The sequence below is a fragment of the Zea mays genome, chromosome 5, assembly GCF_902167145.1.
Source record: "Zea mays cultivar B73 chromosome 5, Zm-B73-REFERENCE-NAM-5.0, whole genome shotgun sequence".
Classification (NCBI taxonomy): Eukaryota; Viridiplantae; Streptophyta; class Magnoliopsida; order Poales; family Poaceae; genus Zea; species Zea mays.
Genome location: NC_050100.1, coordinates 149,285,064 through 149,302,246, shown reverse-complemented (window position 1 = coordinate 149,302,246; position 17,183 = coordinate 149,285,064). Strand labels below are relative to the sequence as shown.

The following is a 17,183-nucleotide window of genomic DNA, read 5'->3' as shown; positions in this document are numbered from 1 at the left end:
TATTTATGCAATTCGGTACAATGTGTAAAAGTCTATTTCCTGCTACATGCACACAAATTTAGAATGACAGAAATGTGCAAAAGAAATGGACTGGCATGCATGGAAACAAAAAATCTTATTTAAATGCTTTATTTCCTTCATAAATATAGGATCCCTCCAAAAGTCATGCAGCTAGACTCGTTAGAAACCAGTTTATGATATGTACTTATACAAATTATGTTAAACGGTGTAGTTATTTATGAAATGTGTTACACTACGTAAAAAATCTGACATGTAGGAGCATCTCTAGGTACGAGTATAAAAAGCTTAAGTTTTGAGCATAAAACCCATCAGTTATAAGCGTAATTACCGAGCTAATGTGAGAGGTTGATAGCTCTGGTAGGTTGTATTCACGATCCTATTTTATGATAGATCCGAAAAATATTGGAGTCCCATGCATGTGGTTTCTATTTTTATGCAGATCCAAAAAATTATGGCAGATCGTGTGAGTTTCCATTTCATACACGCAAATTTTGGATTATATTTTTATTTCCACTGCACGTGCGCAAAAAATTGGATGATATGAGTCACGTAGAGCATAAATTCATATGCAACGTCCAATAAATACTTACACCGTGTAGCATATATAATTGATAAAAAAACCTAATATCGGTCCAACTAAGAACGCCGGCGGGAATTAGGGACAATTTTATGGTAGACATAAAAATCTAGCAGTTACCAACTATCACACCCGGCTTTAAGGGACAAAGTCGGGTACATCTTACATATGCGCCAAAGAAGACAACATATATAATAACAGAGTGTATAGAGATAAATGTCACAATAATCAGAACACTTATTACATAGCGGAAGTCTTACAAAATAAAAGATAAATATAACAGGATCTAAAATCCATCCTTGGCGCCAGAAAGTCAACTGGGAGATGCCACCTAGATCGAAACGAACTTCTCAATACTTGGCTCCACTTGAACCACCTGTTCTTCTCCTGTGGGGGGTGTGAGACAGCAAGGGTGAGCTCACACATGATCATAGCTCAAGAAGTTGTGGGGAACCAGTGGCATGAACTCACCAAAGCTGGGAGTTCATGTGATGTGTAAGGCTAATCAACAACATGGGTTAAAGCTGAGCATTGCTTTTAACACTACTATAGGTATCCTCTATACAGGCGGTCCGGTTAGCCTCTACACAGGTGGTTCCAGGAACCGCTTGTGGTGCACCGCCTGTGATGTAAAACAACATCACAGGCGGTCAATCAAAAACCGCCTGTGATAGACACACATCACAGGCGGTCCAGTTTAAAAGAACCGCCTGTGATAGACACACATCACAGGCGGTCCGGTTTAAAAGAACCGCCTGTGATAGACACACATCACAGGCGGTTTTAATTATAAGCCGCCTGTATTTCCCAGATTCATATACAGAAGCAGATTCATATATATTTTCCAGATTCATATACAGAAACAGAATTAATAACAGATTCAAACACAGATTCAAACACATATTCATCATACAAAGATTCAAACAAGTTCTATAGCAGGTTCCATACACAGATTCATCCACATATATATCAAGTTCCATCATACACAGATTTATACACATCAAGTTGCATAACAACTCAACATCTCAAAGTTCCATAGACAACTAAACATCTAAAGTTCCTAACTAAAGACCTAAACACTGTGTGATATTGTGTACAAACTTAGTTTTGGGAATTTTTGCAAATTTCCATTTACATTGTAGAATAGCCCTTGTTGATGAAGAACTTCATGACGCATAAAGTAAAGCAAGTCTCTTACAACCTTAGCCACGCCGGTGGAAACCATATCTCTTTCTAACCATTCAGCATTGATCTTAGATTGAGGAACCTGCAATGAAAGCAAAAAGCAATCAATATTTTTCAAGTACCTCCCATACTGGAAGGATATGGAAATTTGCCACAACATTGATTTGATGCATGTAACAAAAAATGTTTTTGACAGCATCATTGGAACCTTGTTGGGCATGCCGAGTAAGACAAAAGACGGACTTAAATCACGCAATGATCTAGTAGATCTTCAAATCAGACCGGAACTTCATCCAGTGGATAGTGGCAAAGGGAAGCCTTACCTCCCCCCAGCTAGCTACAACTTGTCAGTTGAGGAGAGAACAAAGATTTGCAAATGTTTGCGTGGGGTCAAAGTGCCCACAGGTTTCTCATCCAATATCAGCAGACTAGTCAGGATGAAGGACTTGTCACTATTTGGCTACAACTCTCATGACTGCCATGTGATGATGACGGTGTTCCTCCCAATTGCGGTAAGAGCCCTCGAAACAGAGCATGTCAAAGTTGTCATCACACGCTTGTGTTACTTTTTCAATGCGGTTTCACAAAAAGTAATAGCTTTAGAAGACTTGGACTATCTAAAGGCATACATCATCGAGACTATGTGCAAGCTTGAAATGTGTTTTCCTCCATCATTTTTTGATATGCAAGTACACCTAATCATACATCTCGTGGATCAGATAAAAATATTAGGGCCACTATATTTACATCATATGTTTCAGTTGGAGCGATACCTGGGAGTATTAAAAGGTTATGTGCGAAATCGCGCTCACCCAGAGGGTTCAATCATGGAGGGATACACTACAGAAGAAGTGATTGAGAGCTGTATAGATTACATCAGTGACGGAACAATGATAGGTGTGCCTGTACCTAAACATGAGGGTAAACTATGTGGGAGAGGGAGAATGGGCAAGAAAACTTTTCGCGTTGAGGATTACAAGCTAGTACATTGTGCTCATGGTAGTGTACTACAACATCTCACGATAGCCGAGCCTTACATAGAGGAACACCTGAATGAGCTTCGTAAAGAAAATCAGAACCGCACAGAGGACTGGATCATGAGGGAGCACAAACATCGTTTCAGTGAATGGTTAATGGACAAAAACATCCCATTCGGAGACTCTTCGGATGAGAAAACAATGAAGAATTTGGCTTCTGGGCCATCGTGTTTTGTGACATCATGGCAAGCATATGACATCAATGGGTACACATTCTACACTAAATCAAAAGACATGAAAAGTGTTGCACAAAATAGCGGTGTTCGTATCGATGCTTTTGACCTACATGGACAGAAGACCACATATTTTGGATTCATAGAGGAAATATGGGAACTTGATTATGGCCCAAGCATGAAAATACCCTTGTTTAAGTGCCAATGGGTACAACATCCCGTGGGGGTGATAGTGGATAACTACGGACTCACACTGGTAGACTTAAAGAAAGTAGGATATAAAGATGACCCGTGGGTTCTCGCCGAATGTGTTGCACAAGTGTTCTATGTACTCGATCCAGCAGATGAGAAGATGCATGTAGTTATTTCTGGAAAGCAAAAAATTGTTGGAGTTGAGAATGTGGGAGACCAAGATGAGGAATACAATAAGTATGAAGAGATGTTCGTCTTTAACGGTCCAGAGAGAATCAAGCATGTGGAAAAGAAAATTGATAAGAACTTAAAGCCATACATGCGGAAAAATGGTAGTTCATGAAAAATTGTATGAATCAAATTGTATTTGTTATCATGTATGATCGACTATGAATTGTGGTTGCCAATTAATTTAAAATCTCTCTAGTTATCTATGTGTGCTATTATAATTCATTTAAATTGTATTTGCATATTATTGTTAAAAATTAAATATTAATTCATTTAAATTGTATTTGCATATTTCTGTTAAAAATTAAAATTATTTTCATATTTAAATTGTATTTTCATATTTTTACAATCACAGGCGGTTTTGTCTTAGGGTCCGCTTGTGAAAAGGATAGAGCATCACAGGCGGTCCTAAACAAAAACCGCTTGTGATACTATTACATCACAGGCGTACTAAACCGCCTGGGACATCACAGGCGGTTTTCTAACCGAACCGCCTGTGATGTAAAAATCCTACCGCTTGTATAGAGCCAAATTGTACTAGTGTAAGTAGTTGGTCAAAATTTTATTAGCAGTTACTAAATGTAAGTATATACCAAACCTTAATAAAAATAATAGAACAAAATTAATAATAATCCCATATAATGCAAATGACAAAATTGAATTTAAGTTCCATAAATTAATCATCAGAGAGTCCTGAGCTGCTCATGACCGTGAGCTCGGCTAGTATACCAGTTTTACACTCTGCAGAGGTTGTACCCTGTACCCACAAGTCGTGTATCCAATGTCGCCAGGGTTAGCTAGACCCTTAGATACTACCGAGGTGAATGGCTAGGGATCCACTACGAGGCCTTTACAAAGTTCCACTAGCTTCCGAAAACCCGCTACAGTTTATGGAAAGAGCACTTGCAAGAATCCCCCATCTGACCGCCATCGCAGCAAAATCAACCCGAGAACCTCCTTGCATGCAATCCCCTACTGCCCTTGCCCCTTTCGGGTAAGGTAGTCTTCCACTAGCTTTCCTAGTTAGTTGGCCAAGGGCGTCCCATTAAACCCTTGTGGTGGCACGTGTTTCTCAAGTTAAGCTCCATGTTCCAATTAACATTTAATGATCTTGACATGAACATAAATAAAATAACAACATAATTGGAACATAGATATAATGAAATATTATCCCAAAACCATGTAAAGCAATAGCAAAACTACCCAAGTGATTCAGGGATAACAAGGTAAAGAGATAAACAATCTAGGGTGACCTATCGGGTCCCATCAAAATTAAACCTATGCATGGTAAATGATTATAAGGAACATTATTGGGTATAAAAGTGATCAAGGGCACAACTTGCCTGGCACTTGAGATTCCAGGTACCAACTTGCTTTTTAGATGACACGTGTTCTCGCGCTAGTCGTAGCAATACAAACAAACATGGTATAGATAAAATTATCATCACACTAAACATAAGAACAAAACTGAATAATAATAATCTACACGTCGCTACGAGATCGCGGGTTCGAAAACCACTAAAATCGGAGTTAGGGTTATTAAGTTATGATTTTCAGAAGTTATTTAATGCCTAGAATAGAGTTATTCATGTAGATAATTTTAAGTTAAGTTTCATGGTTAGACAAAGATACCAGGTGATAAACAATACTTAAACAAAATAAATACCACTAGAATGAATCAATTTGGAGTTACATATTTTAAGTTATGAATTTCTGAAGGTTTTATGTGTTTTGTACAAGATTAAATAGGATATAAATTTTATTATAACATTCATGTCAAAACAGTGGTACTAAATGATAAACAATAATAGTACAAAATTATAGAAATTTGAATGACTAAATTTGGACTAAGTATGCATTTTCTATGAATTAAACACACTCTAGTATTTATTTTTGCATTAAAAAGTATTTTCCAAATGAATTTATTTGATTTTCTAACTATCTGGACCGAGCACTAAATCTATAAAAACATGGGGGCAAAAACATAAGTGTTCCCTAGACCCAGCCCAACCCTAGGGTGGACGGCGGGTTCTAATTCTGACAAGTGGAGGGGCTCTTTAGAAAAGTTGCAGTGCCAAAGGGGTATGATCTAATGTGGGCCGTATGATCTCAAGTGGGTGGCTCAGATTAGATCATTCCCCACTCGAACCGGTACGACACCAGGACCGTAGGATCTAAGATCCGTGGCCCCAACTCTCCCACGCCATGACAAACCCCCAGCCCACGGATCCAACGGCTCAGCTTCAATTGGCCGATGGGGGTCTATCTTCTAATCTCGGCCGCCCAAGGAACTATCAATGGTCCAGGCCCTTTCTTCCTCCGCAGCCCAGGTCAGTCGACGGCAAGGGTCTGCCACGCGATGCTCCCTCTACCGGCGAACCCAGAACCGGCCCTACGGTTGATAACTTCTTTCCCCAGAACGTGCTATGCGCAGATAGAAACAAAGTGAAACGGATCCTGGGTCTCTTACCACAATGCGCGCAGAGGGGATGACGATCCACGACGACAGGCGGAATATCGACGGCAGCGGAATCCTGGCGAGAAATTCACCAAGCTCTGCCACCGCATCCGTAGTTCTGGCGGTAGCAGAAGCTAGGTTCGCGATTACCCAACAATGCTCGGCTACCTCACATCACTCAACCTCTTCGTATGAATCCCTCACCTCTCCCTGTACTTCGCTGGCAATGGTGGCTGCGGCAGATCTCCCATTTCCCTCTATCTCTCCACGACGGCACACAGGGGGCGGGCGTGGCTGGGACGTGCAGGGGCAGAGGCGGGCTCGAGATGGCGGACAGATGAGGGTCTGTTACTTGTACCAGGAGTCCGGCCGAGAAGGCAACAGTCAAGGCGAGCTCCCAGGCGCGATCCGCGGCGAGAGATTCGGTGTTTAGTTGGGGAAGGAGCTACTGACAGTTGGGTCCCACACGCAGAGTAATCCAGCACGCGGCGCAGACGCGGAAGGGGCACCGAGCGCTGACTGGGTTGGCACATATTGGCTGACAGGATGGTCCACACAACAGTGACATAGGTGTCGATCCGGTTGGTTGGGCTGGTCAAGCGAGGTTGGATGAGTGGTGGGCCCCACAAGTCATACACGAGTGCACGTGATTCTCTCAGTTTGGGCTGTGCAGAGGTTTGGGCCAACAGAAGAGAATTTGGCCCGAGACGAGGCTGCATGCCATTTCCTTTTTATTTTCTATTCTCTTTTTTTCTATTTTCTTTTCCAAATTTGAATTCAAATTTAAATTCAAACTTTATGACTCATCATTTACACTATATTTGTGCAATTAAAAGTAATAAGTTTGAGGATATTTATCTAAATATATTATTTATATTTTTATATCGTTTCTCTTCTTCTTATTTTCAAAACCCTACTTTTAAATTTAGGGTTTAATTCAACTTCTAATAATTATTACCTTATTATTTTATTTAATGCACAAACACATAAAACTCCAACAAGATGCACTTTCTCTTATTTTAATATAATTTGTTTTAATTAATCACTCTTAATTATAAGTGTGCTCTTTTTATGATGCAAATATGGCACATAAAATAAAAAAAATCCAATATAGTATTCCTGTATACATTTTGGGTATTACACGAACATAAGTGATTTCATTTGATTTTTTATGGTAATTACGGATAGGCAGGAATTAGGGACAGTTTTATGGCAAACGTAAAAATCTGACAGTTACGAATATAAATGATTGGATTTGATTTTTATGGTAATTACGAACAACATAAATCAAGGAATTGTCTTTCTAATGTGCATGCAAAAAATATGCATGCAGTAAACTGATATACGAACTCCGTGTTCAAGCATAAAATCCTACAGTTTTTAGCGTAAATAGTGCATGTGGTAGGCATAAAACACAAAAATTGAAAGGCATAACACGAAACACAGGAGGTAGTCATCGGAGGACGCTGTCGAGGACATAAGAACGGATGGAGGTTGTCTCTCGGACCGGTCGAACTACGCCAGATCGGAGGATGTTACGCACGACCGTCGTTGCGCGCACCTCGCGCCTTCCGTGACTACGCTCGAACCTCGCGTCTCGTGTGGCGCCATCGCTACTCGCACGTCGGGGCACGTCGCTTGCTCTCCCGCTTTGGGAGTGCCACCTGCCTCGGGGCCCAGGGTCGCCGCGCTTGCCCGCACCGGGGACTGCTATCGCTCGCCCTCTAGATCGAGGAGCCATCATCACCGTGCCACCGATCTGGGAACCGCCGTCGCTACTCTGGATCGAGAAACCGTTGCTACCGCAAGCACGGCCCGGGGGTCCGCGCGCGCTCTCGGGCAACCGCCATCGTTGCACGCGCCAGGGTGGGCGCCGTCGCTCGCCCTCTAGATTGAGGAGCCACCATCACCGTGCCACTGATCTGGAAACCGCCGTCGCTACTCCGATCTGGAAAATTGATGGTATTGATTAAAAAAACGCCATTGGTACTGCCATTTTTGCGAATAAATGCACAGGGAAAACTGCTTTTAGATCGCTGGGGGGGAGGGGGGGGGGCACACAAACCAGTACTGCAGTATAAGCAAACAAAAGGATGTGGCCGGCCGGACCATTGTTGTCGTCAAGGCAGGCAAAAGGCGCCAACACATATTTTATTTTATTTGCCCGAGGGAATAGTTGATGGCGTTTGCGCGACGGGTGCCATATCTTGCCTCTCGATCTTCCTCTTCCTCGCATTGCCGGTGCTTGTTGGATGAAAAATCAGCTCATCAGCAGATCTCTCCCTGCCGGTTGTTCTGCCCTCCAATCCAACAAACCACCAAGCTAAGACATTTTTGTCATAACTTTTCCTTCCCCATCGATATGGTGGCCCAGTATTTCCGAGAAATCCGTGGCAGATTATTACGGAAATCCTGACAAGTACTACACTCTCCATTGCTAATCTAGAGGTGCGCGCATGTCGTCCCGGTTTAATCTTCACTCCCTATCTGTCATTTCTGTTCCAAGAGATCTCTCCGGTGTGATTTGACTTTGCTCTGTTCGCAACTGTTTCAATGTCCATTGAAAGGGATATATATATATATGCTGATCCGTTATGGATCTGAAGTTTTAGATTCGTTTGAAAGTTTTCCTATCTTATTTTTTTGAAGCAGTTTGCCTATCTTATTTCCTTCCCGGTGCAAATATAGCTTCCAAACAGTAGGAGAGAAAAAATATTGTTGTGTTCAAACTCATAATATATAATCTTGTTTTAGCTTGTATGCTTCAGTTCCTTGTACATCCAGAAACCAGTTCTGACTCGTTTTCTGTTCAAGGTTTGATCACATCGTTGAATATCTGCATACCTTTCCACTTGGTGTTTTGCAGAGCACCTACAGCCAGGACACTGGATCGATCGCTGCTTAGAGCGAGGTACATTCTGCCTTGTCTGAATGCTGGCCGTTGTTGCTCATGAGTGCATGCATGGTTATTAGCTACAACGTGACTAGCTACCTAGCAAACTAATTACTTTCGATGTTATTATTGGCTACATTACGTGTTTACTACAGGCCGTTGAAGTTTTTTACTTAGTCAAGGATTATTACAGGTTGCTAGTACCGTTTGTTGCAGTTCATCACAACCCATGCATCATACAGATATCATACATGCATAATATAATATTAGCTGAATGCTCGTGCGTTGCAACGGGAATATATAATACCAGTATACTATGATAACTTATATACAAAATGTGTGTTATATCGTTATGAGAAAATGTTTCATAACCAATTTGTGATTCTGGCCATACATAAATTTTGTTATTTATAATCTATCTGTTTCACCACTACATTGCAACCATCAGTATCATGCAAACTTCGATATATGTTACGATTTGCATTGGTCTCATTATTGGAGAGCACGTTCCACACATACCAGAAGAAATTTTCTCGTACATCGTTAGTCATCAGACACGTACCACCATACGCTTTTGCTTAAACAAAAAGGCAAGTGTGTGCTTGCGAAGAGAATTAAAGGCAAGTCGGCACAAAAGCTACCTCAACGGTGGTGAGGATGACGAACTGGTCATTATTGTCGGTCCTCCCCTGCGTCACCTCTGGCGCCAAGATGACGCCACAGTCCTCGATATAGTAGTCGTCGAACGCGCGCGACATACCGAGTACTGATGACTCTTGGCTAGGTTGTAAAACGAAGTGCACCCCAGGCTCATCAGCAAGGTAGTACCCCTGGCCGTTGCACCATCGGATGCGCTACTCCTCTACATACGTGTTCGAGGATACTCATACAACGTCAGCAACGGCCATCGTCTCAGCACACAAGAATTCATGGCTAGTCAGTAGCGAGTTACGTGGCAGGTTGGGCTTCAGGTGGACGATGAGCTGGACGACGTGATGGCGTCGTCGTCGAATGCGGTGCCTAGAACAACCCGAGAGTCACCGACGTTGGCGACGACCATGAGGTCCCCCTGCTTGACGATTGACAACGCGGAGCAACCGCTCTGCACCGCGTCCAAGCGGCAGCTGCGCCGGAGCTTGTCGTACATAGCGGCACATGCGGCCACGTAGGACTGTTTCTAGAGGTCGAACTGGCAGTCGCCAAGTTTCTTCTTGTCGTCGATGAGCGACCCCAACGCGAGTGCCTCCTGCTAATGGTGTTTGTTCGGGGTTTTCAAGTAAGAAACATGAATTCATGTTTGGCGTTGGTTTATAAAAATGACTCACAAGTCAGATCCATGGAAAAATATTACGAAAAATAAATGTCACGCATGCAAAAAAAAGAATTTAAGTTGAAAACATTATTCAAACAAAAAAAAATTGCATGCAAGGCTCTTCTTTAAATACCACTCCCTTCATCCAAAAATATAATTCAAGAATCTCGGTGATACTTATCTACTACTACGCATTGTGCAAGGGTAGCAGGTGGGCTTGGAGAGAGATGTAGTAGATGTGTTTTTTGTTATAGATGTAGACATAAACACACATGTGGTGTAGTGGTAGCTACCGGTAGCATTTGCTTGAGAGGTCGTGGGTTCAAATCCCTTTGGGGCCATGTTTATTTTTTTAATTTAGCTAGGCGGGGAGGAGAGAATCGGAAAGGCAGAACTTTAATTTAGCTAGGCGTTGGCTGTATGGGGGAATGGGAATGGGAACATGGGAATGGACTGCGGGGAGGAGGGAATCGGAAAGGCAGAACACGGAATGGACAGAACGCGGAATGGCCGACTACTATTACAGCCTTAATAAGTAGTAGAGATTGCCACGACCTGCAGATGCTAGCTGCACACCACCCCCACATTCCGGAATCCGGATCACCTAGGCAAGCTCAAAGTTCTCCAAAGACTCTCTGCTTTCTTTCTTTTTTTCTTTGTTGCAAGGATCGAAAGATTCTTTTGTTGTAGTATACTACTAGCTAGCATATATTATAAGGGCGGCGAGCAGATCCACGGACTTGTCCAAACACACCGTTGGGTCAGGGTTAGGCCTAAGCAGCATTAGTATAAACTTAGAGCAGCAAGTATATATAATGTGCCTATATTGTTGCATATGTTGCTAGCTTGATTCCGCATCTCAAAACCAGCAGGTGAAAAATATTACTCTACTCCCAAGACGATAGCTACCAGCTATATTGTAGTAAGTATACTTTATGGTCCAAGACTATATATATATATATATATATATATATATATATATATATATATATATATATATATATATATATATATATATATATATATATATATATATATATATATATATATATATATATATATATATATATATATATATATATATATATATATTCAGTATGGTCCTTGGGAGTTGCACCGTGGTAGTATATTTTATGGTCCTTAGGAGGTGCAGTACTTTAAATGGTGTACATAATTTTTCTAGCAGATAAAATCATTTAAATCGTAATAAAAATAATTTTTTCATGGTTTCATAGAATACTCTTTTTCTTCTCGAATAGATATTTCATGGTTTGTGTCGAATACGAATCTGAATTCAATTAGAGAAAAAAACTAGAAATCAAATTCAGATACATTGATTTAATATCCATATTAAAATCGAATATGAATACACAATATTACCTAGCTAGTTATGTACCATTATTTTTCTTCACTTGCAGAGCACATGATATACTCGTCATTTCGTCGCCGTTGTACTCGTGTAGCTACAAATTATGGACTGTAAAGCTAGCGCAACAAGAGAGGACCTGGAATTCATACTACTTAATGAAGATGCACAGCCAAAACCACTGCCTTTGTCGCTCCTTGCAGACATCACAAGTGATTTCTCCGACAAGAATATTATTGGAAGGGGTGGATTTGGCATAGTTTATAAGGTCAGAAACATTTTCAGTGTACTCCCTCCGGTCTTTTTTTTATTTGGTGCAGTTTACTTTGTTTTTTTTTCTACAACTTTAACCATTAATTTATCTTTTTTAGATTTAAAAATAATTAGTTTCCATTTATTTTGTTATTATTTGTATCTTTCATTAGAAGTAGTTTGATGATATAACTTATATTTTTACATGTTTACATATTTTTTTCGACAAGACCATATATTGAATTTTTTTTATCGCCTCAAATTTTTGAAGTACCATCCTCCATATATATATATATATATATATATATATATATATATATATATATATATATATATATATATATATATATATATATATATATATATATATATATATATATATATATATATATATATATATATATATATATATATATATATATATATATATATATGCATGTTTGCAACTGACTTTAATTAATAAAGAGCAAGGCGGCACTGTTAATACGTACAGGGATTCATCGGGAATCGCACGGTTGCTGTGAAGAGGTTGCTGCGTGTACTACATTTTGACGAGGATGGATTCTACCGAGAGATTAAATGCCTGATGAAGGTGAAGCACCAAAATGTAGTTCGATTTTTAGGATATTGTAACGAGACACGAGGGGAGATGGCAGGGTTCAACGGTACACTTGTCATGGCACAAGAAGAAGAACGATTGCTTTGTTTCCAATACCTATCCAAAGGAGGGCTTAACAACTATATCAATGCAGGTGGGGCTAATATATATATATATATATATATATATATATATATATATATATATATATATATATATATATATATATATATATATATATATATATATATATATATATATATATATATGGTCCTCAACTCTCAATCATTAATATATATATAGCTGCTATATATCGAATTAATAATAATCAATGGAGTTTACAGATGCATCTTCTGCGCTTGAATGGGAACAATGCTATCGAATAATCAATGGAGTTTGCCAGGGCTTACATCAACTTCATCAGCACAATATTTTACACATGGATCTGAAACCGGAAAACATACTTTTGGGTAACGACATGGTCCCAAAAATTGCTGATTTCGGCCTATCAAGGCGATTGCATGAAGACCAAAGCTACGTTATAACTAAAAATTTATGCGGAACACGGTAAGATGAGCTATAGCTAAGCCTCATTAATTACAGCTCAATTGATTTTGTATACCCTTTTTATGGTTCATACTGAGCCCCACTTTATTCAATCTTGCCCAAAAAAAATCATTATTTCAGGGGATATATGGCCCCTGAATTCATCGACAGTAATCCTGAAAATCGCGCAATTACAAAAAAGTGTGATTTGTATAGCCTTGGTGTTATAATTATGGAGCTACTGACGGGAACGCGCGAGCAGTGTGCTGTTAACGATGTAAGGGTTACCTTTTTTTATTTTTGATATATAACTATATATATATATATATATATATATATATATATATATATATATATATATATATATATATATATATATATAGAAGATTCAAATTTCTACCACTTAATTTGTTCTATAATGTAGAAATTCTAATTTTGATGATCTAATAATCAAGGTTATATTCGATGAAATTTATATAAAAACATACCAATATGTACATCAAGGCAGAACATCCATCCTGAAATATATTCCCATGGTGTTATATTGTGGAACATGCACGTTAGAACAAATTAATCCCAAATGCCTTGCTTAATTATAAGTTTTCAGATCTTTTTCTGTTAGTTAGTTATTCCATGCTTGGACATATATAATAAATATATACTTTGATGTCCTTGCCCAGAACGCTGCTGGTTTATTATTCTTTCATAATAATAAGTACTTATGACAAAAGGTTGCATTTTGGTAGGTACTTGACAGTTGGATCAGCCGGTTGGGAGAATCAAAGACTAAGTGAGTGTTTGGTTTCTAGGGACTAATGTTTAGTCCCTAGATTTTATTCCATTTTAGTTCTAAAATTACTAAATATAGAAACTAAAATTTTATTTTAGTTTCTATATTTAACAATTTATACACTAAAAATGAATAAAATGAAGGGACTAAATATTAGTCCCTAGAAACCAAACACCCCATAAAGCACAGTTAGAGCAGATAAAAGAATGTGCTCAGATAGCTATCGAGTGCAGTAACCCTAAAGCAGAGAATAGACCACTGGATACAAAGCATATAATCGATAGGCTTCAAAAAGTGGAAGGTGCACAGGTATGGTTAAAATATGGAATAGAAACATCCCAAGCTGCTTTAGCCGTTCCTTATTACAATATAACCACAACTCTCAGTTCTTGAAGAACAAAATGCATAACAAAAGAAAGTTCAAAGCGCCGGCCGGGGAGAGGGGGCAGCCTAGATCTATGACTAGCTATGAGTAGAGAAAAAGAATATGAGAGAGAATAATGGGATGACAGATTGATAGCTAGTTTCGTGCTGATGCGACTAGAACATAAGTTAAATTTCACGAATAATTTATCTTCAATAAAGAAATTAACAAAGATGCCCGTTCGTCGTATTAATCATGCTGTTTCTAGTAGCTCTTAGAAATACACTTCTAGTTTTTCATGTTTTGTAAAAGACACAATAGAATTTGTGTTCAGTAGAGGAGGCTAGCGTGTACTCATTTCGAATGGTGAATCATGAGATTTAAATATGGGGTTTATATAGGTTTAGACTTGCGCCCTAATCCATTATAGTGGTGATCCTAATATTGTTCTAAGGAACATGTTACAATGGGTGCAAGTGTGAGAATGAGAGGAAGTAGAGAACTCAATAAGAAGAATACCCCTCCTCTAGTTGTTTGGTCGTCCCCTTTTTATAGTTCAAGGGGGAGGCTCTTATAAGGGGACTGTTACACCCGGTTTTAGAAGGCAAACCGAATGCGAACCATATACGTGCCAGGAGCAGCAATTCACGTACACAACAGTTACATAACAGAATATCATCACACAGTGCTCAAATAGTAACATAAAAGAAGGTATACTAGTCGATTACATTATGATGTCCGAGACATCCACATAGTCTTTAACGATTATCAAAGTGTGGAAAAGAAACGTAGATACACACGGCTTTCACAGGCAGCCGACTGGGAGTTTGCCGCTACCTCACGCCTAGAACTCATCGTACTCTTGGAACTCCTGGAAGTCTTCCTCCACGACTTCATCTTCTCCTGAGCAGTAGTTGCAACGTGGACAACCTGGGGGGTTGGTGTGTAAAGCAAGGGTAAGTACACATCAACATACTCAGCAATTGTCCCGTTTGGCTATAGTGGACTAGCTTTATGTGGGGTTAAGTCAAGTAGTTGCTTTTAGTTGGTCAGGTTATTATTACTAGTAGAAAGCCAGGTTTTAGCATTAACCCAAGTTGTTAATCCCAAAGTACCCTTTCCAAACGGAAAGAATACCACTTACCATTACTGTAAGCATAATCATAACCATCATCCTCGTCATCACCTGTAAACCAAACATCTCTGATCAAAGTATCTCTAATCAATGGAGCTCTCTTGGCCGCTCATAACCGCGAGCACGGCTGATATATCAGTTTCATAACACTCTGCAGAGATTGCGCACTTTACCCACAAGTCGTGATTCCCTCTTGCCTCGGGCCGATCAAACCCTTAAACACTACTAAGGTGAATAGGCAGGATTTCACTACGTAGCCTTTACAAAGATTCCCTCAGGCTGTAGTCGCCCGTTAGGTTTCCTAAATGTACTGCACTCCTCCCCAAGGGGAAAACCAACCTTGGCAGAGCGAGCCGCATACACCGTTCCCCATTGACGGCACGACGGCGAAGCGAACTACACCTCAGTTCCTCTAATTATTCAGCTAAGGGCATCACATTCCGCCCTCATGGTTGCACTGTTTTCCCGGGCGGTCATCCAACGAACCAGTCCTTATGGAGAGGCACTCGAGAAACAGCTCGAGTCCCCTTAAATGTCATAGTACCATCATCATATTCAAAAAAGGGAAAACAGGGTATCATAGATAATCTCATCATGTTCATTAATTAATGTGAAGCACTAGCATATAGCTAAACCAAAATAATCCAACCAAAATAGGTAAGCAAGGACAAGATAAACAAAACTAGTCAATCCTTAGGTATAAACTGTGTAAATGCGGGGAGTGAATTATAAGAATGAGTAGGACATAGATGGGTCAAGAGACACTTGCCTTCACTAACCAGCTGCTGCTCAGGGTCTTCACCTGCAACTTCTTCGGACTCCACCAACTGATCGTTATCTATACGAGTTCAAACATACATCCCACAAATTTAATACAAAATAACAGTACACCATGCAATAAAATATCATAAATAAACAGACGCTCGGTGCAGGGCTCACACCTACGACTAAGCGAGAAAGAGAGAGTAACGGTCGAGGCTACGGTCAAAGAGCGATCACGTTACGCGATTATAAATCAAAGTACTCGTCTAAACAGAATGGTAATAATTTGGCAAACGCGCTATGCATAGGATAAAGTCATGCTCCGTGTTTAATTATTATAAACATACCAAAGTAAATTTAAAAGGATTATCACGAGGCGAAGCACACGACACAACACTTAGACTAAATTGAGAATAAGAAGACTCGTCGCGCGACGAAGCGCGCCACGAGACAATTGAATTATTATGAACATAACGTCAAGCGTCACGCGACGAAGCGCACGATAGCATACGTCATCTAAACTGAATTTAAAACGAAACATCACGCGACTGGAGACGCGACGCCACATATTAAATAACCTGAAATTAAGATGAATCGTCGCGCGACGAAGCGCGCGACGCAACACACTAATAAATGTGAATATAAAATAAATCATCGCGCGACGAAGCGCGCGACGCAGCACGTTAATTAAACAAAGTTTAAAATTAATTAAAACTAAAAATCAATCACGACGCGTGAGGCTGCGTGCACGGAAACGTGGTGCGCGTGCCGGGAGTGCGTGAGGCCGCGCCGAGGGCCATGCGAGCCGCGCTAGGGCCACGCAGCCGCGCCGGGGCAGGGTGGGCACCGCCGGGGAGGGGGCCGCCGCCAGGGCCGAGCGGAGGTGCACGGGGGCGCGAGCGGGGGGCCGCGCCGGGGGCAGCGTGGGCGCCGCCGGGAAGGGGGCCGCAGCCGGGGCCGAGCGGGGGTGCGCGGGGGTGCGAGCGAGAGGCCGCGCCGGGGCCGAGCATGGGGCGCCGCCGGGGGGCCAGGCAGGGGCGTGCGGGGGCCATGCAGGGGCCACGCCGGGGCTGCGGGGCCGCGGGGCCGCGTCGGGGCCGAGCAGGGGGCGCCGCCGGGGGGCCGGGCAGGGGCACGCAGGAGGCCGCGCATGGCGCCACCGGGGGCCGGGCAGGGGCGCGTGGGGGTGCGAGCAGGGTCGCGAGGGGGGGGGCATGAGCAGGGCCGCCGCCGGGGCTGAGCGGGGGCGCACGCGGGGCCGCGTGGGGGGCGCGTGTAGTACCCAAATTGTAAT

General features: G+C 41.2%; 1 protein-coding gene across 5 annotated transcripts in view; it reads left to right on the top strand.

Moving 5' to 3' along the window:
- LOC103627012 (uncharacterized) overlaps positions 1-17,183 on the top strand; it is a 140,072-nt gene that overhangs the window by 20,712 nt on the left and 102,177 nt on the right. For 2 of the 5 annotated variants that reach the window (XM_035959131.1, XM_035959133.1), the window contains exons 1-8: positions 7,971-8,319; positions 8,686-8,782; positions 11,495-11,710; positions 12,188-12,446; positions 12,637-12,859; positions 12,980-13,115; positions 13,585-13,628; positions 13,811-13,937. In XM_035959131.1, coding sequence (XP_035815024.1) covers positions 11,549-11,710; positions 12,188-12,446; positions 12,637-12,859; positions 12,980-13,115; positions 13,585-13,628; positions 13,811-13,937 — 951 coding nt within the window. In that variant the 5' untranslated portion in view covers positions 7,971-8,319; positions 8,686-8,782; positions 11,495-11,548. Of the gene's footprint in view, positions 1-7,968; positions 8,320-8,685; positions 8,783-11,494; positions 11,711-12,187; positions 12,447-12,636; positions 12,860-12,979; positions 13,116-13,584; positions 13,629-13,810; positions 13,938-17,183 lie in introns of those variants that run through there. The other 3 variants (XM_035959134.1, XM_020538492.2, XM_035959132.1) reach the window with 3 other exon arrangements.